This window comes from Sceloporus occidentalis, unplaced genomic scaffold, assembly GCF_023333645.1.
Source record: "Sceloporus occidentalis isolate IW3139 unplaced genomic scaffold, rSceOcc1.0.p SCAF_5, whole genome shotgun sequence".
NCBI classification, from domain to species: Eukaryota; Metazoa; Chordata; class Lepidosauria; order Squamata; family Phrynosomatidae; genus Sceloporus; species Sceloporus occidentalis.
Genome location: NW_028316985.1, coordinates 87,832,893 through 87,847,680, shown reverse-complemented (window position 1 = coordinate 87,847,680; position 14,788 = coordinate 87,832,893). Strand labels below are relative to the sequence as shown.

General features: G+C 39.4%; 1 protein-coding gene across 2 annotated transcripts in view; it reads right to left on the bottom strand.

Annotated features, from left to right (window-relative positions):
- TM7SF3 (transmembrane 7 superfamily member 3) overlaps window positions 1–14,788 on the bottom strand; it is a 38,340-nt gene that overhangs the window by 17,961 nt on the left and 5,591 nt on the right. For both annotated transcript variants that reach the window (XM_089524650.1, XM_089524651.1), the window contains exons 2-7: window positions 7,118–7,275; window positions 5,038–5,188; window positions 4,171–4,291; window positions 2,817–2,985; window positions 2,205–2,382; window positions 1,231–1,317 (exon numbers count right to left, since the gene is read on the bottom strand). In XM_089524650.1, coding sequence (XP_089380776.1) covers window positions 1,231–1,317; window positions 2,205–2,382; window positions 2,817–2,985; window positions 4,171–4,291; window positions 5,038–5,188; window positions 7,118–7,275 — 864 coding nt within the window. The remainder of the gene's footprint in view (window positions 1–1,230; window positions 1,318–2,204; window positions 2,383–2,816; window positions 2,986–4,170; window positions 4,292–5,037; window positions 5,189–7,117; window positions 7,276–14,788) is intronic.

Sequence of the window (14,788 nt, the reverse complement as noted above, 5' to 3'; positions counted from 1 at the left end):
ATTGGTCTTCTCTACCAGGACAAATGGAAAGGGACAAATGGATCTAAGGCAACAAGCAGGTCTCTCTTCCTCTGTTCTCAAATGAGTTAGGTAGGACAAATTCCCAAGTGGTGGTAGTTTGCAGGGTATTCCTGGACCCCTTGAACACCAGAGCGGGACAGCATGAGGTACACATCAGGCCCAGAGAACAGAAAATCCTTTTCCCCAGAGCAGAAGGTTCTGTCTCAGATTCTCTACCACAGGAGTTGTGACCTCTCAGATAATGCTGGACTATAGTTCCCATTATTACTGGAAAATCCAGCTGGAGTTCAACAATGTGTAAAACAGGGATGGGCAAGTGCAGAGGCTAGGCAGCTGTATTGGTCCTCTAGGAGACCTTGGAGGGCAGCACCTCCACAACACCCATCTCAGTTTTTTTGTGCCCGATGCCTTCTAGGGGACAAAGAGGATATTTATGCTTTGGGATCTTCCTGGGCCATTTTAGGCCCAGGAGAGGCCTCTTCTAAAACAAAAGGAAGTAAGTGGAAGTTTCTTTCCATTTACTTTTTCTTTCAAAAAAAAGGATTCTCTGGGGTCTATATTGGTCCAGGAGACCCATAACATGGTGGAAATTATTCTCACTGCCTCTAGAGGGCCTTTTGGAATATTTTTTTTAATCCCAAAATATTTTTGCACACACACCCCTCCGGATCCAGGAGGTCTCCAAATGTGGTGGAAATACCTTCTGTACCCCCTTGGAGGAATCTGGAAAAAGCAAAACTGACCCCCACTCGGGGCACAAAAATGGTCCTAGCAGGTCACATGTGGCCCATGGGCTGAACTTTGCCCATCCCTGGTGTAGATTCACACAAATCCCCTACGCTTGCTCTAACAGAAAGATCCCTGCCTGAGCTATAATGAAAATAAACCTTCTATTTTAATGCAGAAAAAGCATATTGGAAACAGTGGATTGAGGGCGGACTCTGGAGGTCAGGGTTCCATTCCCCACTCAGCCATGGAAACCCACTGGGTGACTTTGGTCGAGTCACAGACTCTCAGACCTTTGATATGTTCTCCTTGGGGTTGCCGTGAAAGCACACAACAACAATAGAGATAAGAATTTGGGGCCACACTCTACCAAGGTTCTATAATATGGGTCCTCAGCCTTGTAAGGTCACAAGTGGGCAATTTCAACTGGGCTGAAAACCAATTTCTTCACCATGTTTTACACATACACATACACACACATACCTGTTTTCCAGAATCTGTGTCCAAAGAAACAGACAAAAAGGCCAAGGACAGCAAATGTGGTGAAAAATATTTTGGTAGAAAGTTTTCCTACAGAAGGGAAAAAGAAGAAGAAAGAATTGAGCACTACATTTCATGACTCACAACAAAGAAGAGACCCTAGAAGCTACTCCAAAAAATAAAAAAGACACAGCTTCAGCCCACACTAACCCATGTACAGAAGAAATTTTGAGGAGTTTTTATGGGGTATAGTGATATTTTGATTTTCTTTCAAAACCTATCCAGCTAGCTGAAGACAGAAATAACAGAAAACCCATATTAAAAACCATAGGCACACAATTTAACACCTCTATTAAGTCAATATGAACACTACATTAGAAATTCCCACAGAATTTCTAGCTGCTACTTACTTGAAGAAGAATTTGTCTTTGTTATAAATATCCATAGCAGAGCATAGACAAATGCATTCAATAAAATATGGCCAATCCCTATTTTATCACAACACACAATCTTCCTCTCTTCTCAGAATTCACTCCCAATATAAAAAGACGGGGATCATGATGACTTCCTTGCTGCAGAAGTTGTACAGAGCCAGCGGCTTTAAGGCACTCAAACAGCATAAAGATGTGTATAGCACATTGAGCTACACACCAGATTATGAACTGAGTCGTCTTCTTTAGGATTCTGTTCAGGTTACTTGTAAAAATCTCTTCTGTCCTACACAGTTGAGCTGAGGGTTGTGGCTATTTTACAAACTTTGAATTATATCACTAAGCCATCCCTTATATTCTAATGTTACTCTAGAACAACAGCATAAAAGTAATAATCATGCCAATTCCTTGACTGTCAACACAATAACCCAGAACCTCTTTCATGGAAGAAAGCCATTAAGATGGCATCAAGTGAAGTATTTCCCCTCTCCCGAGAACCTGTTAAAAAATACACATCACACACACACACACACAGAGTTGACTTACTAAGAGTGAAGCAGTTATCCACCAAGGCAGAAAGGCTACATGCATATGTGTGAACTGGCACATAGGCGGCTGAGGTGTTCCACCGTGGATCCCTCACAATGACATTGTAGATCACTCCTTGTCCAGGAAGTGAGGAGAAGTACAAATCAGTTTTGTCTTGGCTAGTTAAGGTCATCAACTGTGAAGGACATGACGCATATGCAAATGAATAAAAGAAATGCAGAGGAGGGCAGAATACACATCCCATGTTGTCCCACGCCCTTTCTTTAAAGATGAAAACAAAGTTTTCTCTGAGAAAACTATTATTTATTAAAACACTGAATGAACAGTGTAAACCACTTTACAAGACATATATTAGAAGCAATGTCAAAATCATATAACTTATAAAGATAAACCATTCTTTAGAAACCCACTATATGGGCCCAAATTCTACTGTCAGTTTTAGCTAAGTAGAGCTACTGATTCAGTTGGATTTACGTACATGTTAACTCACTACTCAATAATTGATTGAATGGATGGGTCTACTCTACTTGGGAATTTGTAATAGGATTCCAGCCACAAACTAGATTATTTAGACTGAAATCTTTAACATGTCAAAACCATATAACTTACTTTAACACCGTTAGCTATGATATTTTGCACTCCAGACATCTTCCTCATGTGACTCACAAATGCTGATTCAGACAGGTCATTTTCTTGTAGGAAGTACTGATAGACATCATAGTGTAGCCGCCACCTAGACTCTTGACTCACAGAATCACACAAAGGGGGAGTCGCACCTCTGGAATATAGCAGATAGAACAATCACTTGAATTCATTTACACTTGGCTTTATTGGTTTGGACTTTTCAGTGCTACTTATTGTTGCCCTACCAATCAGAACCATATAAGATAGATTCCCTTTACCCTGATTTAAAACAAGATTCAGATGTCACACTAAATCAACATGGAAATGATTAAGGGGGAAGGAATGAAGAGGGCCTCTTTTTTTATCCAGCTACTACAGATACTTTAATACAAAGATTTTCCCATGATTGTCACTTAGGCTCAGCTGTCTTGCAGAACTTTTACTATTGTCATTTAGAAAACAAGATACAGAAGCCTCAACCTTATTTATATTTTAATTTTGGGATCTAAAGATGCAGCTTTTTTGCAACCATTAGGTACAAAAAGGCTGCATTTATATCTACATCCATCCCTACTGAAATGATTGAAAGTTCAGTTAGAATAGATGATACATACTGTCACCCCTCTAGACAAACATGGTTAGTCTAACTCTGAAAAACACTTTTAATTGCTTCTTATCCTTTGTTTTCAGACTGTACAAAGCAAGCATGCCTTAGGACTCTGACTCAGAACCCCTAAACTATTTTGTTCAGATGTGTAAGCATATATTGGCTAGAATCCTGTGTATCCTGGCTGAGTGTAGTGCTGTAGTTTTGCCTATGAAACTATGTCACAGCTGGCCTTTCACCAGCCCCTGAACTTACTGTAGAGCTAGTACAGCTCCCTTATCATGGCCATTTTGTACCCAGCAGAAAGCCAGGCAGGGAAGGGGCAGGGGGTGCTTGGATAAGTGTCTGACTATGTCCCCGTGGTCAGATGTAAAATTATTACATCATCTGCCAGGATTTGCTGGAGGTTTCAGCAGCTGATGTAATCATTTCATGTCTGGCTATTTGGATACAGCCATACTTTTCTCTGATCCCTTCCCCTGCTCTCCACTAAGCATGGAGTAGAGCTGCACTGGCTCTACAGTAAATCTGGAAGGAGGGCTTTGCAAAGGGAGGAAAGGAAAACCAACCTCTGCAATGACAAAAAACAAAATAGCGGTATATAAATAAAACAATAATAAAACAAAACCTTATGTAGGCGTAAGGTTGACTTATGCTTGCACATGCCACTAACAGGCTGTCACCCATTAATTCTTATACCCCTGTGTAAGCATAAAGACTATAGAGACATACCTTCTGTACCCTAGATTTGCTGGGGCAAATTTAATATTCGTCTCAGCCATGTTATACCCTAAATAAATATTAGGGTCAATGTCCAAATTAAATTCCAGGTTGCAGCCTCCAGGGATGGGATCTAGACAGAAAGATTCCAACAACTTGAGTAAGAAGGATCATGACATGTTTGAAAGCAAGATACCATTTTTAGTAACAGGATTCAGTGGCATGTAACAGAATTATGTTCAGCTACTAGAAGCCTAAAATGGGGTTCCTGAACTGGCAACAGTATTTTTTTTAAAGTAATTTGTTACTATCTTTTTTAAGTAACTTGTTAAAAGAGTACTATATTAGAAATGTAATAAGTTTCAAACTTTTTAAAAAAATACAAATGTGACTCAACAGCCCACCTCCGAAGCAAAATGCTGAAAACAGCATTTCTTGTTCCATTAAGTAACTATTTTACCACTATCACATTATTTTTGGAAAATAACATTATGCCCTCACTACCCACAAAACGTATAAATTTCAGATAATGTTCTTGTAATGCATTACTGTACTTCCAAGCTCTGTAGCAACCCATGATTTTCAAATTGAGACAGTTTCATGAATGGACTACGCTATATCCCCTTCTTGCCATCAGTTTCATTGTGTGACATCCCCTTCCTGCTCAACTCTAGGAAGTTCCAATGACACATTACACAAGTGCAATGTGACCGATATGTGTGAATGACAAACCCTAAAAACAACTTATACTATGTTGCAATTAAGAATAATGTCAAGCATAAACTTTATACTCCACAGACAAGTAATGATTATACTAGACAGCCTTATAGAAAACAATGGGAAATTTTACTTGTGACCAAAAAAAGTTTAAAAGAATACCTCTTTCAGTGTAAGAATAAGGGACAGCTGTACTCAACACAGGACTGGTGTCTACAGCTTGCAAATACCATGTACACACAGTCTGCTGAGGTTGAAGTATAGAAACCAGCCCTTTATCTACTCCAGTTCCTGAGTTGTTTATGGAAGGTTTCTGTGAATCAGAAAAGATTAATAGGAAACTATAAAAACTGTTTTGAAAATGGTACAATCATAGATCTGTTTACTCAAAAGTAATCCCTACCAAATTCAGTTTCTCTAAGATTACAGCCTAAGTTGTTTTGTATGTATGTTCTTATGTAACATACACTGTGGGTTTTTGGAGCGAAATTCCGACTATCCCCTTTTAAAAGTCATAGTTACGTCAATGACAAAATCCATTCATCAGTTACAAGAACTGGCAGGCATGTTGAGATTTCTTGAAATAAAATTTCAAAGAAATTTTTGCGACACAGTTCAGTTACACAAATATTCATCAAGAGACCATTTTAAACCAGTTTGTGCTTATTTTATTCTAACAGTGAGGCTAGCAGAGGCCACTTTGATTTTCAGTACTGTAATTTAACATTTACTGAAATATCTTGTGATAAGAAGTTGCAGGCAATATGCAAACAAACTTTCCTCATGGTACAGTACTGTAGAAAAACACATCAAGGTTTTAATCATCTGGAAAGGCCCTCCTCTCTGTCTCACCACTTTCTCAAGCTCATTTGGTGGCTGCTCCCAGACTTTGGAACTTCCTCCCCAGAGAAGGCAAGATGGCCCCATCCTTGCTCTCCTTCCTGCAGCAAGCTAAAACATTTTTTGTGCTGCCAGGCCTTTACAGATGGTTGGGCTCTTCATGCTCTGTGGTGCTGGATTTAAATATCCAGAGGTCTGTATATATAGTTTTATTTTTTATTATTTTAATGTTTTAGGATTTTTAACTGTTTTAATATGTATTGTTTTTAAACACCTATCTTTTAAATTACATTTAACTTAGCAAGTTATGTGTTTTAATACTCTACTAATTTAATTCTATTTTAATGCCCACTTTTGTATACTTTCAACTGTATTGTTTTTAATTTGTAAGCCGCTTTGTCTCTCAAGTTTGGGGGGGGGAAGTGGGATATAAAATATAATAATAATAATAATGATAAACTGGAAAAACAGCAGCTTTCCTTCTGCTAAATCTTCAGAAAGGCTGCTCCAGTCACTAAACTGACGTGCTTTCTTCACTCTTTTTCATCTTATTTCTTTCTTTCTATTTAATCCTTACTACCACAAATTTCAAATTTGGTTCCAAAACCAAAACCTGTCTTGACTTAAGTGTGCAAGCTACTCATTTTTGTTTTGTTTTCTCTCTTGTAAAACTCCAGGGGGAGAGGTAGTGCATCAAAGCAAAAAAATATTCAAACCAAGGCAGATTGCAATTGTGGAAAAACCAATATTAAGTTTGTAGTTGATGAAAGGATTAGGTGTAAGGATCAAAGAATAGCCTGAAAATCCATGTTGAAGTAAGGTTTAACTCTGCCTGAATGGGAAACCCTGTTGTGAATCCCATACATACCAATTGAAGGTTCATCATGGAATTAACGCAATATATCAATGAACACTTAACAAATAAATGAAACCTGAAGGTTTACTGTGCTTCAGAAATACAGCTTACATTTTTTAATTAATTATCTCAAGCTTTAGGCACATTATTTTTTTTCTTTGCAGTTTGAGCAAAGTAAATATTTTCATGTGTGTCTGTCTCCACTCTCTTTACACAGTCCAAGGCAATCTGCCTTCACATGCCCAGAAGCAATAAAAAATGTCATCTAGTCTTTCCATCCAGATAACAGATAGTTTATTCAGAGACATTCCAAGATGCAAACGAACCACGTTAGATCAGACATGATGCTACTTTTTAAGTAGATATGGCTGAATCTGGGAGGAAATGTGTGTTAATTAAGGCTTCCACACCTCTTACCAAGGAGGAAAGGTAGAAGTGATTGCACTCATGGAAGGCAACAAAAAAGAAAACTAGTTGTGATACAGTTATCAGTATATAAAACAACGCAGATGCTAAATTAACATTAAGCAGCCAGATTTCAAATACCTTATCAAAAGAAATGGTCACATTCTGATGGTGGGTATGGATTTGAAAGATGATGACTGTCACATTACTAGAAATATTCCTCAACACAGCTTCAGCTGGAATGGTTTCATTCAGCAATACATTCTTAAATTTGCCCAAGGAAAGTTCAAGTAGAAGGCCTGCATTAAAAGGAAACAACTATTAATTCTAAGTCAGTTATTTTGGGTAAAGAAACAAAGAGCACATGAAGTTTAGCTTAGGATGGGAATGAATGTCATATACTGTCAAGTACTCCTATAGTCAAGACTGCCTCCTGTTAAGTGGCTGCTTACCTTTTCCACTGTATGACAGGTCACTTGAAAGACCTTACATATCTACCCACTCCTTCAGCCTACAGAGCATAAGGCATACCATTCATTTCTTATAAACTCTAGATGGGCAGATCTCTAGAGGATGGTGAGCCTTCCAGTTCCAACTTCATCATCACAATACAGCTTGAATCTGCCTTATACAAAACATTTGGGACCAGAAATGTTTTGGATTTCAGATGATTGTGACTATTATTATTATTGGATTTCGGAATACCTGTATTTGCACCTACGTACATGATAAAGTATCTTGAAGATGGGACCCAGGTCTAAACAAAAAAACTCATTTATATTTCACATGCATCTTATACACATAGCCTGAAGATAATTTTATACAGTATTTTTAATTATTTGTGCATGAAACAAAGTTTGTACACGATGAACCATGAGAAAGCCAATGTGTCACTATCTGAGCCGTCCATGAAAAATGTTTTGGGTTTTGGAATATTTTGGATTTCAGAATTCTGGATAAGGGAGACTCAACGTATATAGTTACATGGCCTACTCTGCAATGTTTAAGAACACAGGAGCAGGCCTGCAGGATTACACCAAATGTTTAATATAGTTCAGAACTTTGTTCTACCAGTAGTCAATCAAGATGACTCTGAGAAGCCCACAAGCGGGACAAGAACACAACAGCTCATCCTCAGCTCATGTTTCTCAGCAACTGATATTGAGAGATATACTGCTTCTGATCCTGGGAGTACTATATAGGCATCCTTTATGACCAGTAACCACACACAGACTGCCAAAATAAAGCTGCTTCGGGTCTCTTTGGAGGTATGCTATTTAAATGATGCATGGGTCCTAAGAGTCCAGAGGTCGCGCCAAAGCCACACTCCATTCCTAAGCACTGGAGTGCAGCTTTGGTGCAGCTTCCAGATTCTTAGGATGCATACATCATTTAAACAGCATACCTCCAAAGAGACCCGAAGCAGCTTTATTTTGGCAGTCTGTAACAGACCTTGGTTAAAGCCATCCAACTTGATGGTCTTCACTGCATGATGTGGTAATTAATTCCACAATTTAAGTATGTGTGTGTACATGTGTACACAAGTATTTCCTTCTGTCTGCCCTGCCTCTTCCACCATTCTGCTTGATGGATGAGTAACCCTGGTTTGTAGTACGTATTGTAAAAGAGTTGAAATTTCAGGCAACTCTGACTGGGAACAGAGGATTCATGGCAAACTCAAGCAACCATTAGCAAAAAACAAGTCATAATTGCTCCACCAGTGCATTTGCTGAGGGAAGGTGTGGTGCACATCCTCTGACAAATTTCTAAGAAGGCTAGGAGCCCATTAATCCAGTTAGCAGAATTCTTTCTGCCATTATCAGACCATGTTTTTGACCAGACAAAAGCCAACACTAGCTTAACCTAGTTAACTAAGCATACAAAGCCTCTGCTGGCTACAACTGCAGCCAATCAGCTTAGTCTGTTCATTTTCCAGGATAAAGAGATTGTACTTGTTCAGAAATACCTGATAATGGTAGTTAATTAATTGAACTAGCCACATAAACCATTTATGTATTTAGCATATTAAGGAATGTTTATCCTCATCAGGATAAAAAGCAACCTGAAGGAAAGGAGTACACAGCAACTAAAATCTAGCATCCTAAAACCTCCCATTATTAACAGTGGTGTAGTACAATGGTTCCCTGGTACAAAATGACAAAATCAAGGTTTGCTTTTTGGAATTTTTATCTTTTTGAATATTTCCAAGCTGTGGATGCTTAAATACGTGCATAAAAGAATCCATGGATATGAAGGGCTGACTGTACAGCCCCAAATATCCGTAGAATGCCAAGTGAGGCTTTCCTTATGTGGAAGATACATCTCTAAATCACAGTTTAAAGCTCTCAAGGACTGCTTGCTGTTCTTCCATTAGATGTTTATTACTCACGGACACCCTTGTCATTCAAGCCCACTCCCAACTCTGACCTTTCACGTCTTGTTCTGAACATACTAGTTGCACAACATTACAACCCTTCCCAAGCTAAACAAGAACTCCACTAAAGGTTAAAAACAGTGGTGTAAAAAACAAGACGAGCTATGGGGATTTAATAAAAAAAGGCAAGATTCTTGGAATTGTTCATAATTTACTCAATGAAACAACTCTCTGATACAGTAGCATTTTTGCAATTGTAACCAGAAGACAAATTGCTTTGCATTAATTAGTTCAATAATTACAATATTTCAAAAGAGTGCACACATACACGCAGCACAAGATAATACTTCTCAAAGCAGATTAGATGGACTATTGGCTTAATTCACCGAGTGCACAGCTAAGTGCGTTTGCAAACCTCATTCCTTGTACACAGCTCCAGAATCTACATAGATTAGCTGTTCAGTCAACATCTGCATAAAGAGGAATTAAGTACAGCTAATTTCATGCTCACATACCCACTTATTCTCATTCTCCAGTACCTGGTTTTGTTGCATGTTTCTGTTTTAAATTAACCCCATTGTTCTAAGTTGTCCAGACCTAGAATTGTGGTAAATTTTAACTGTGGTTCATTTACAGATAATTCAGTAACTATGACCTGAAGTTGGCTTGCCTGAACTATAGTTAACTGTTAACTATAATTTGTTAGTCTGGGTAATGTAACAAATCATGGTGAGTGAAAACAGGGAGCAAAGATGCCCAAAGCCCTCCTCTTAACTATGCAGGAGGGAGGAACGATGGAACAAACTCCCTCGGAGTGTAGTGGAGTCTCCTTCCTTAGAGGTCTTCAGACAGAGGCTGGATAGCCATCTGTCGGGGATGCTTTGATTGTGATTTCCTGCATGGCAGGGGGGTTGGACTGGATGGCCCTTGTGGTCTCTTCCAACTCTACGATTCTATGATTCTACAATCTCACTGCAATTTATCCCCATCTGTGAACTTCACACTAAACTATGGTATAATATTCAGTGAAATAATTTTTGTACAACCACTTTATATTGCTGCACTTTTTTAAAAGTTCAACAGAATCAGAGAATCCTAGAGCTGGAAGAGCCCCAAGGCCATCCAGTTCAACCCCCTGCCATGCAGGAATACTCAAGCAAAGCATTTCCAATGGACAGCCATCCAGTCTCTGTTTAAAAGTCTCCAAAGAAGGAGACTCCACCACTCTCCGATGCAGCATATTCCACTGTCGAACAGCTCTTACCACCAGGAAATTCTTGTTTAGTTTCCTGTAGCTTGAATCCAGAGCTGGAGCAGCAGAAAACAAGCTTGCTCCTTCAATATGACATCCTTTCAAATATTTAAACATGGCTATCTATATGCATAGAATATCATGAGAGACAGTATGGCATAGTGGCTTGAGTGATGGACGGCTCCTCTTGAAATCAGGGTTTCATTTGCTGCTCGGCCATAAAATCCACTGGGTGACTTTGGGCAAGTCACAGCCTCAGGGGAAGGCAATGGCAAATCTCCTCTGAACAAATCTTGGCAAGAAAATCCCATTATAGAGTTGCCTTAAGTCAGAAACAACTTGAAGGCACGCAATAAACAAAAATCATGTCGTCCCTTAACCTTCTTTTCATCTTAGCCGCTCCTCATAGAGCACAGTTTCCACTTCACATCATAAAGAAAACTAAAGCGATTGATTCCTCCTTCCAAAAATCAGAATAAAGATGAATTCAAATTTCTAAAGGGCAAAAGAATTCAGCTGAATAACAATGTCTTTTAAAACAATTTAATTTCTATTTTAATTTGGCACTACATATCTTTAAGCATATAATGTAGATTGTATCGCTCTTCTTTTAGGAATTTAAATGTTAAACTTGCAATCCCTGACAAAGCATTCCTTAGCTTCATAGAGTTTCTATTGTGTCAAGGCCAGGTTCTGCAATCACCAAAAGAGCCACTGTCTTCCAACCTTACTCCAAATAACTATATACATGGAAAATAACACATGAATCACTGTTTTCCCAAAACACTCATCACAAATACATGTCAAGCATTTGAATTGGTGTCAAGGAATAGAGAGAGATGTAAAGTTGGTGTGCAACCCCTGTCTGCTGCTTTGAGGCCTTGACAGGAGTTTAATACTGCTATGTGTGTATGGTGAGCCCATGAATTTTGTAGGGTTGTTTTAGATAAGGAATACTGTATACAGAAGTGGTTTTGCCAGTTCCTCTGAAATATAGTTTACAGCACTTGGTATTCACTGGCAGTCTCCAATCCAAGTACTAACCATGGCTGGCCCTATTTAGCTTCCATGATCAGATGGGATCTGGTGCCTTTAGGGTATTTAGGCCCTTAATACTTTTCTTCTTGTTGTCATTTCCAACTTATTGCAAACCTATCGTGAGATTTTCTTGGTAAGTTTCTTCCAAGGGGGTTTGCCATTGCCATCCTATGAAGATGAGAGAGTGTGACTTGCCCAAAGTCAGCCAGTGGGTTTACATGGCTGAGCCAGGATTTGAACCCTGGTTTCCACAGTCATAGCCCAATGCTCAAACCACTACACCACAAAGTCTGTCTAATACTTTTCTCCTAAGTACTAATCTTCTTTCTTGCATTTTCCCACACCCTCCTTCTGATCAAAAGGGATAAAATGAGGACACTGTTCTTAGCCACAGACAGTCCCTGAGGCTTTTTAACTTGCTACTTAGCAATTTTTAGTTTACTAGGATTTGTCATGGAATAAGATGCAAAAGGTGACACGTTTTATTCAAGTTAAGAGGCATTTTACTCTTACTTATCACAGCATGGACTGATTCCTAATCCACAAACCAGTTTCCTTATTCACCAGTATACCCACCCCCTTTATAACAAAAATAGTGACCCATAATCTTTGCAATAAACACACCTGAAATGTATGGTATTCAGGGAAAGGCTGTTTTCTCAACTCCACCTTTCTCAAATAAACCTTAATTCTGAAATACAATCCTGAAGTATTTATTATTTTATTTATTTATTATGTTTCTATCCTGCCTTTTTGTCCCCCATCCCCATCATAATTCAAGGAAGCTACACTGAATCTTCCAGGTGCTGCCTCCTTTTTTAGAGGACAAACTAAAAAATTCTCCAGACTCTGAAGGGATAGAGGGAAAACAGCTTTGGAGGGCTAGTCACTGATGCATCTTCTCTATCCTCTACAGTTCCATCTCACTGTTTTTTGCCTTACTAGTCATATGATGAAAGCAGTACATTTGCCATACAGAAAGCCCCTGCCTTTCTGACAGGTTTGGGACTGGGGCCCTGTCAGAAAATGGAATCAGTTGAAAAGCTGCCTTGTATCCTATCTGGGAGAAAGGTGGAATATAAATCCCATAAAATAAATAAATAAAGGGACCCAGGTTATTGTTATTATTATTATTAAACTTTATTTATAAAGCACTGTAAATGTACACAGCACTGTACATACAGTCTTTTTAATTAGACGGTTCCCTGCCCTCAGGCTTACAATCTAAAAAGACACCACACAAAAGGAGAAGTGAGTAGTGGAGGGGAAGGGGATGAGGTCCAGCAGTTCCTCTCAACCTCCAAGGCCTGGACCAAGGCAGATGGACTGGAGGGAGGGCTTGGCTTCATAATGGATGGTTAATCTTCATCCAGGGAGGCAAGCGACAATTATGCAAGGCCAGGGAACGCTTCTTTGAACAGAATTTCATTTATTTTCCTTTAGCTTACAAGTGGATTTTGGCCTTTGAAAGCTTTAAAAAAGAGATTGGGTTCTGCATTTAACAGCTGCACCCCCCCCCCCCAAACCTTCAGTTATGATTATAAAATGTTCTCTGGGCCACAGCATCACCCTCCCAGCTTTCTAACCCAGGAATGTTAGGAAAGTCTACGGCTTCATTAATTTCAAGCAGCATACAAAACTCATCTCCAGAGTGGAGGACACAGTTCTTGGAGGGGAACAGCAAAAAAAATGCATTAGGCAACGGGCTTGAGGCAAAAGATCTTTCTAAAGCTTTTGTTAGAAGCAACAGGTAAGATTCACCCACAGAGTGCAGGGCTCATGCCCAACACATTTGCTGTTCCCCTCTGCAAAACATGCCCCACACTCACAGGAGCAAGTCATAGCCTCTGCTTGAAGTGGATGGACTTTGCTTCCAGTGGTGGGGTCAGCCATCAAGATACAAATACACTGACCTAAACTGACCTGTTGCTTCCCTCAGCAGCCACAGCTCTCAGGAAATAAGCCCATCCCTCTGTGCACATGCACAACCAACACCAACCCAACTCCTACAGTACAGGTATAATATTCATCCTTTTTTTGACCATTTAAAATTATAACCAGAACCCATTACAACTGGCTTTTCCTATCCATAGACTTGGCATCTGTGGACTGGAGCATTCATAGATGGCCCTGCCTTGTTCTCCTCAGTGGCAGATGCCCATGCCAATGCGATAGCACACATGTTGCACCAGCATTGATGAGAACAGTACTTGGGGTCCTGTGGATTTTGCTACATGCGGGGAGAAGGAGGTCCAGAACCCAAGGATATGAAGGGACAACTGAAATTTGATGCATGGTTGATCAGCAGACCACTTGTCAAATATATGGGTTCTGGGTATAATTTAATTTTTTAAAACCTACCTTTTGCTGTGTGTCTTCTTGATTTTCTAGTTACTGAAACTCCACTGCACCCAACCCCCACCCAACCCCTTTCATTTTGTTAAAGTTGGCTCTCAGACTTGAGACTTAATCGAAAGTATCTTGCAAGGACTTCAGTTGTGACTTGAGACTTGAACATAGAGACTTAAGACTTGGCTTGAAACATGAGTAAAAGAATTTAATACATCACTGGAAGTTTTAGACTAACGTGTCTCCAGGAAATCCTGGAGATGGGGAGGGCAATGTTTCTCAATGTCATTTGGAATGGTAGAGCTTCAAATCAGGTAGAGAACCTCCACAAATCATTCTTACTCAATATGAGAACCAAACACATCAATAGGGCTTTTATGTTAGCATGAAGCTCTTACATAAAGTTAAGGCTCTTCAAAAACCAAGAGGGATTTCAAACCAGAAATGAGGCATTTCCTGTGCAAAAGAGCATGCACCAAGGAAGCTGTTACTCAGTGGCCAAATTCTTCTTACTAAGCAGGCAGGAAGTCAATTCATTTACAAGTATCTTGCATTTCAGCCAACAACTGCTCCAAAGAACCACTCCATTCTATGACTGAATTTCCAGTCAGGGTACTGGATTAAGCTCCTACCAAGATCTTATTCCTAATTTGCCTTAATAGAAGATATTAGGGATTGAACTGGAGACCATCAGGCTGCAAGGAATGTGCTCTTCCACAGAGCTATGGCTCTCTTGCTATGTGGAAATATCTAAAAGGTGTTATACATGCTGAGCATCATACTTTGATGGGTGAATGGT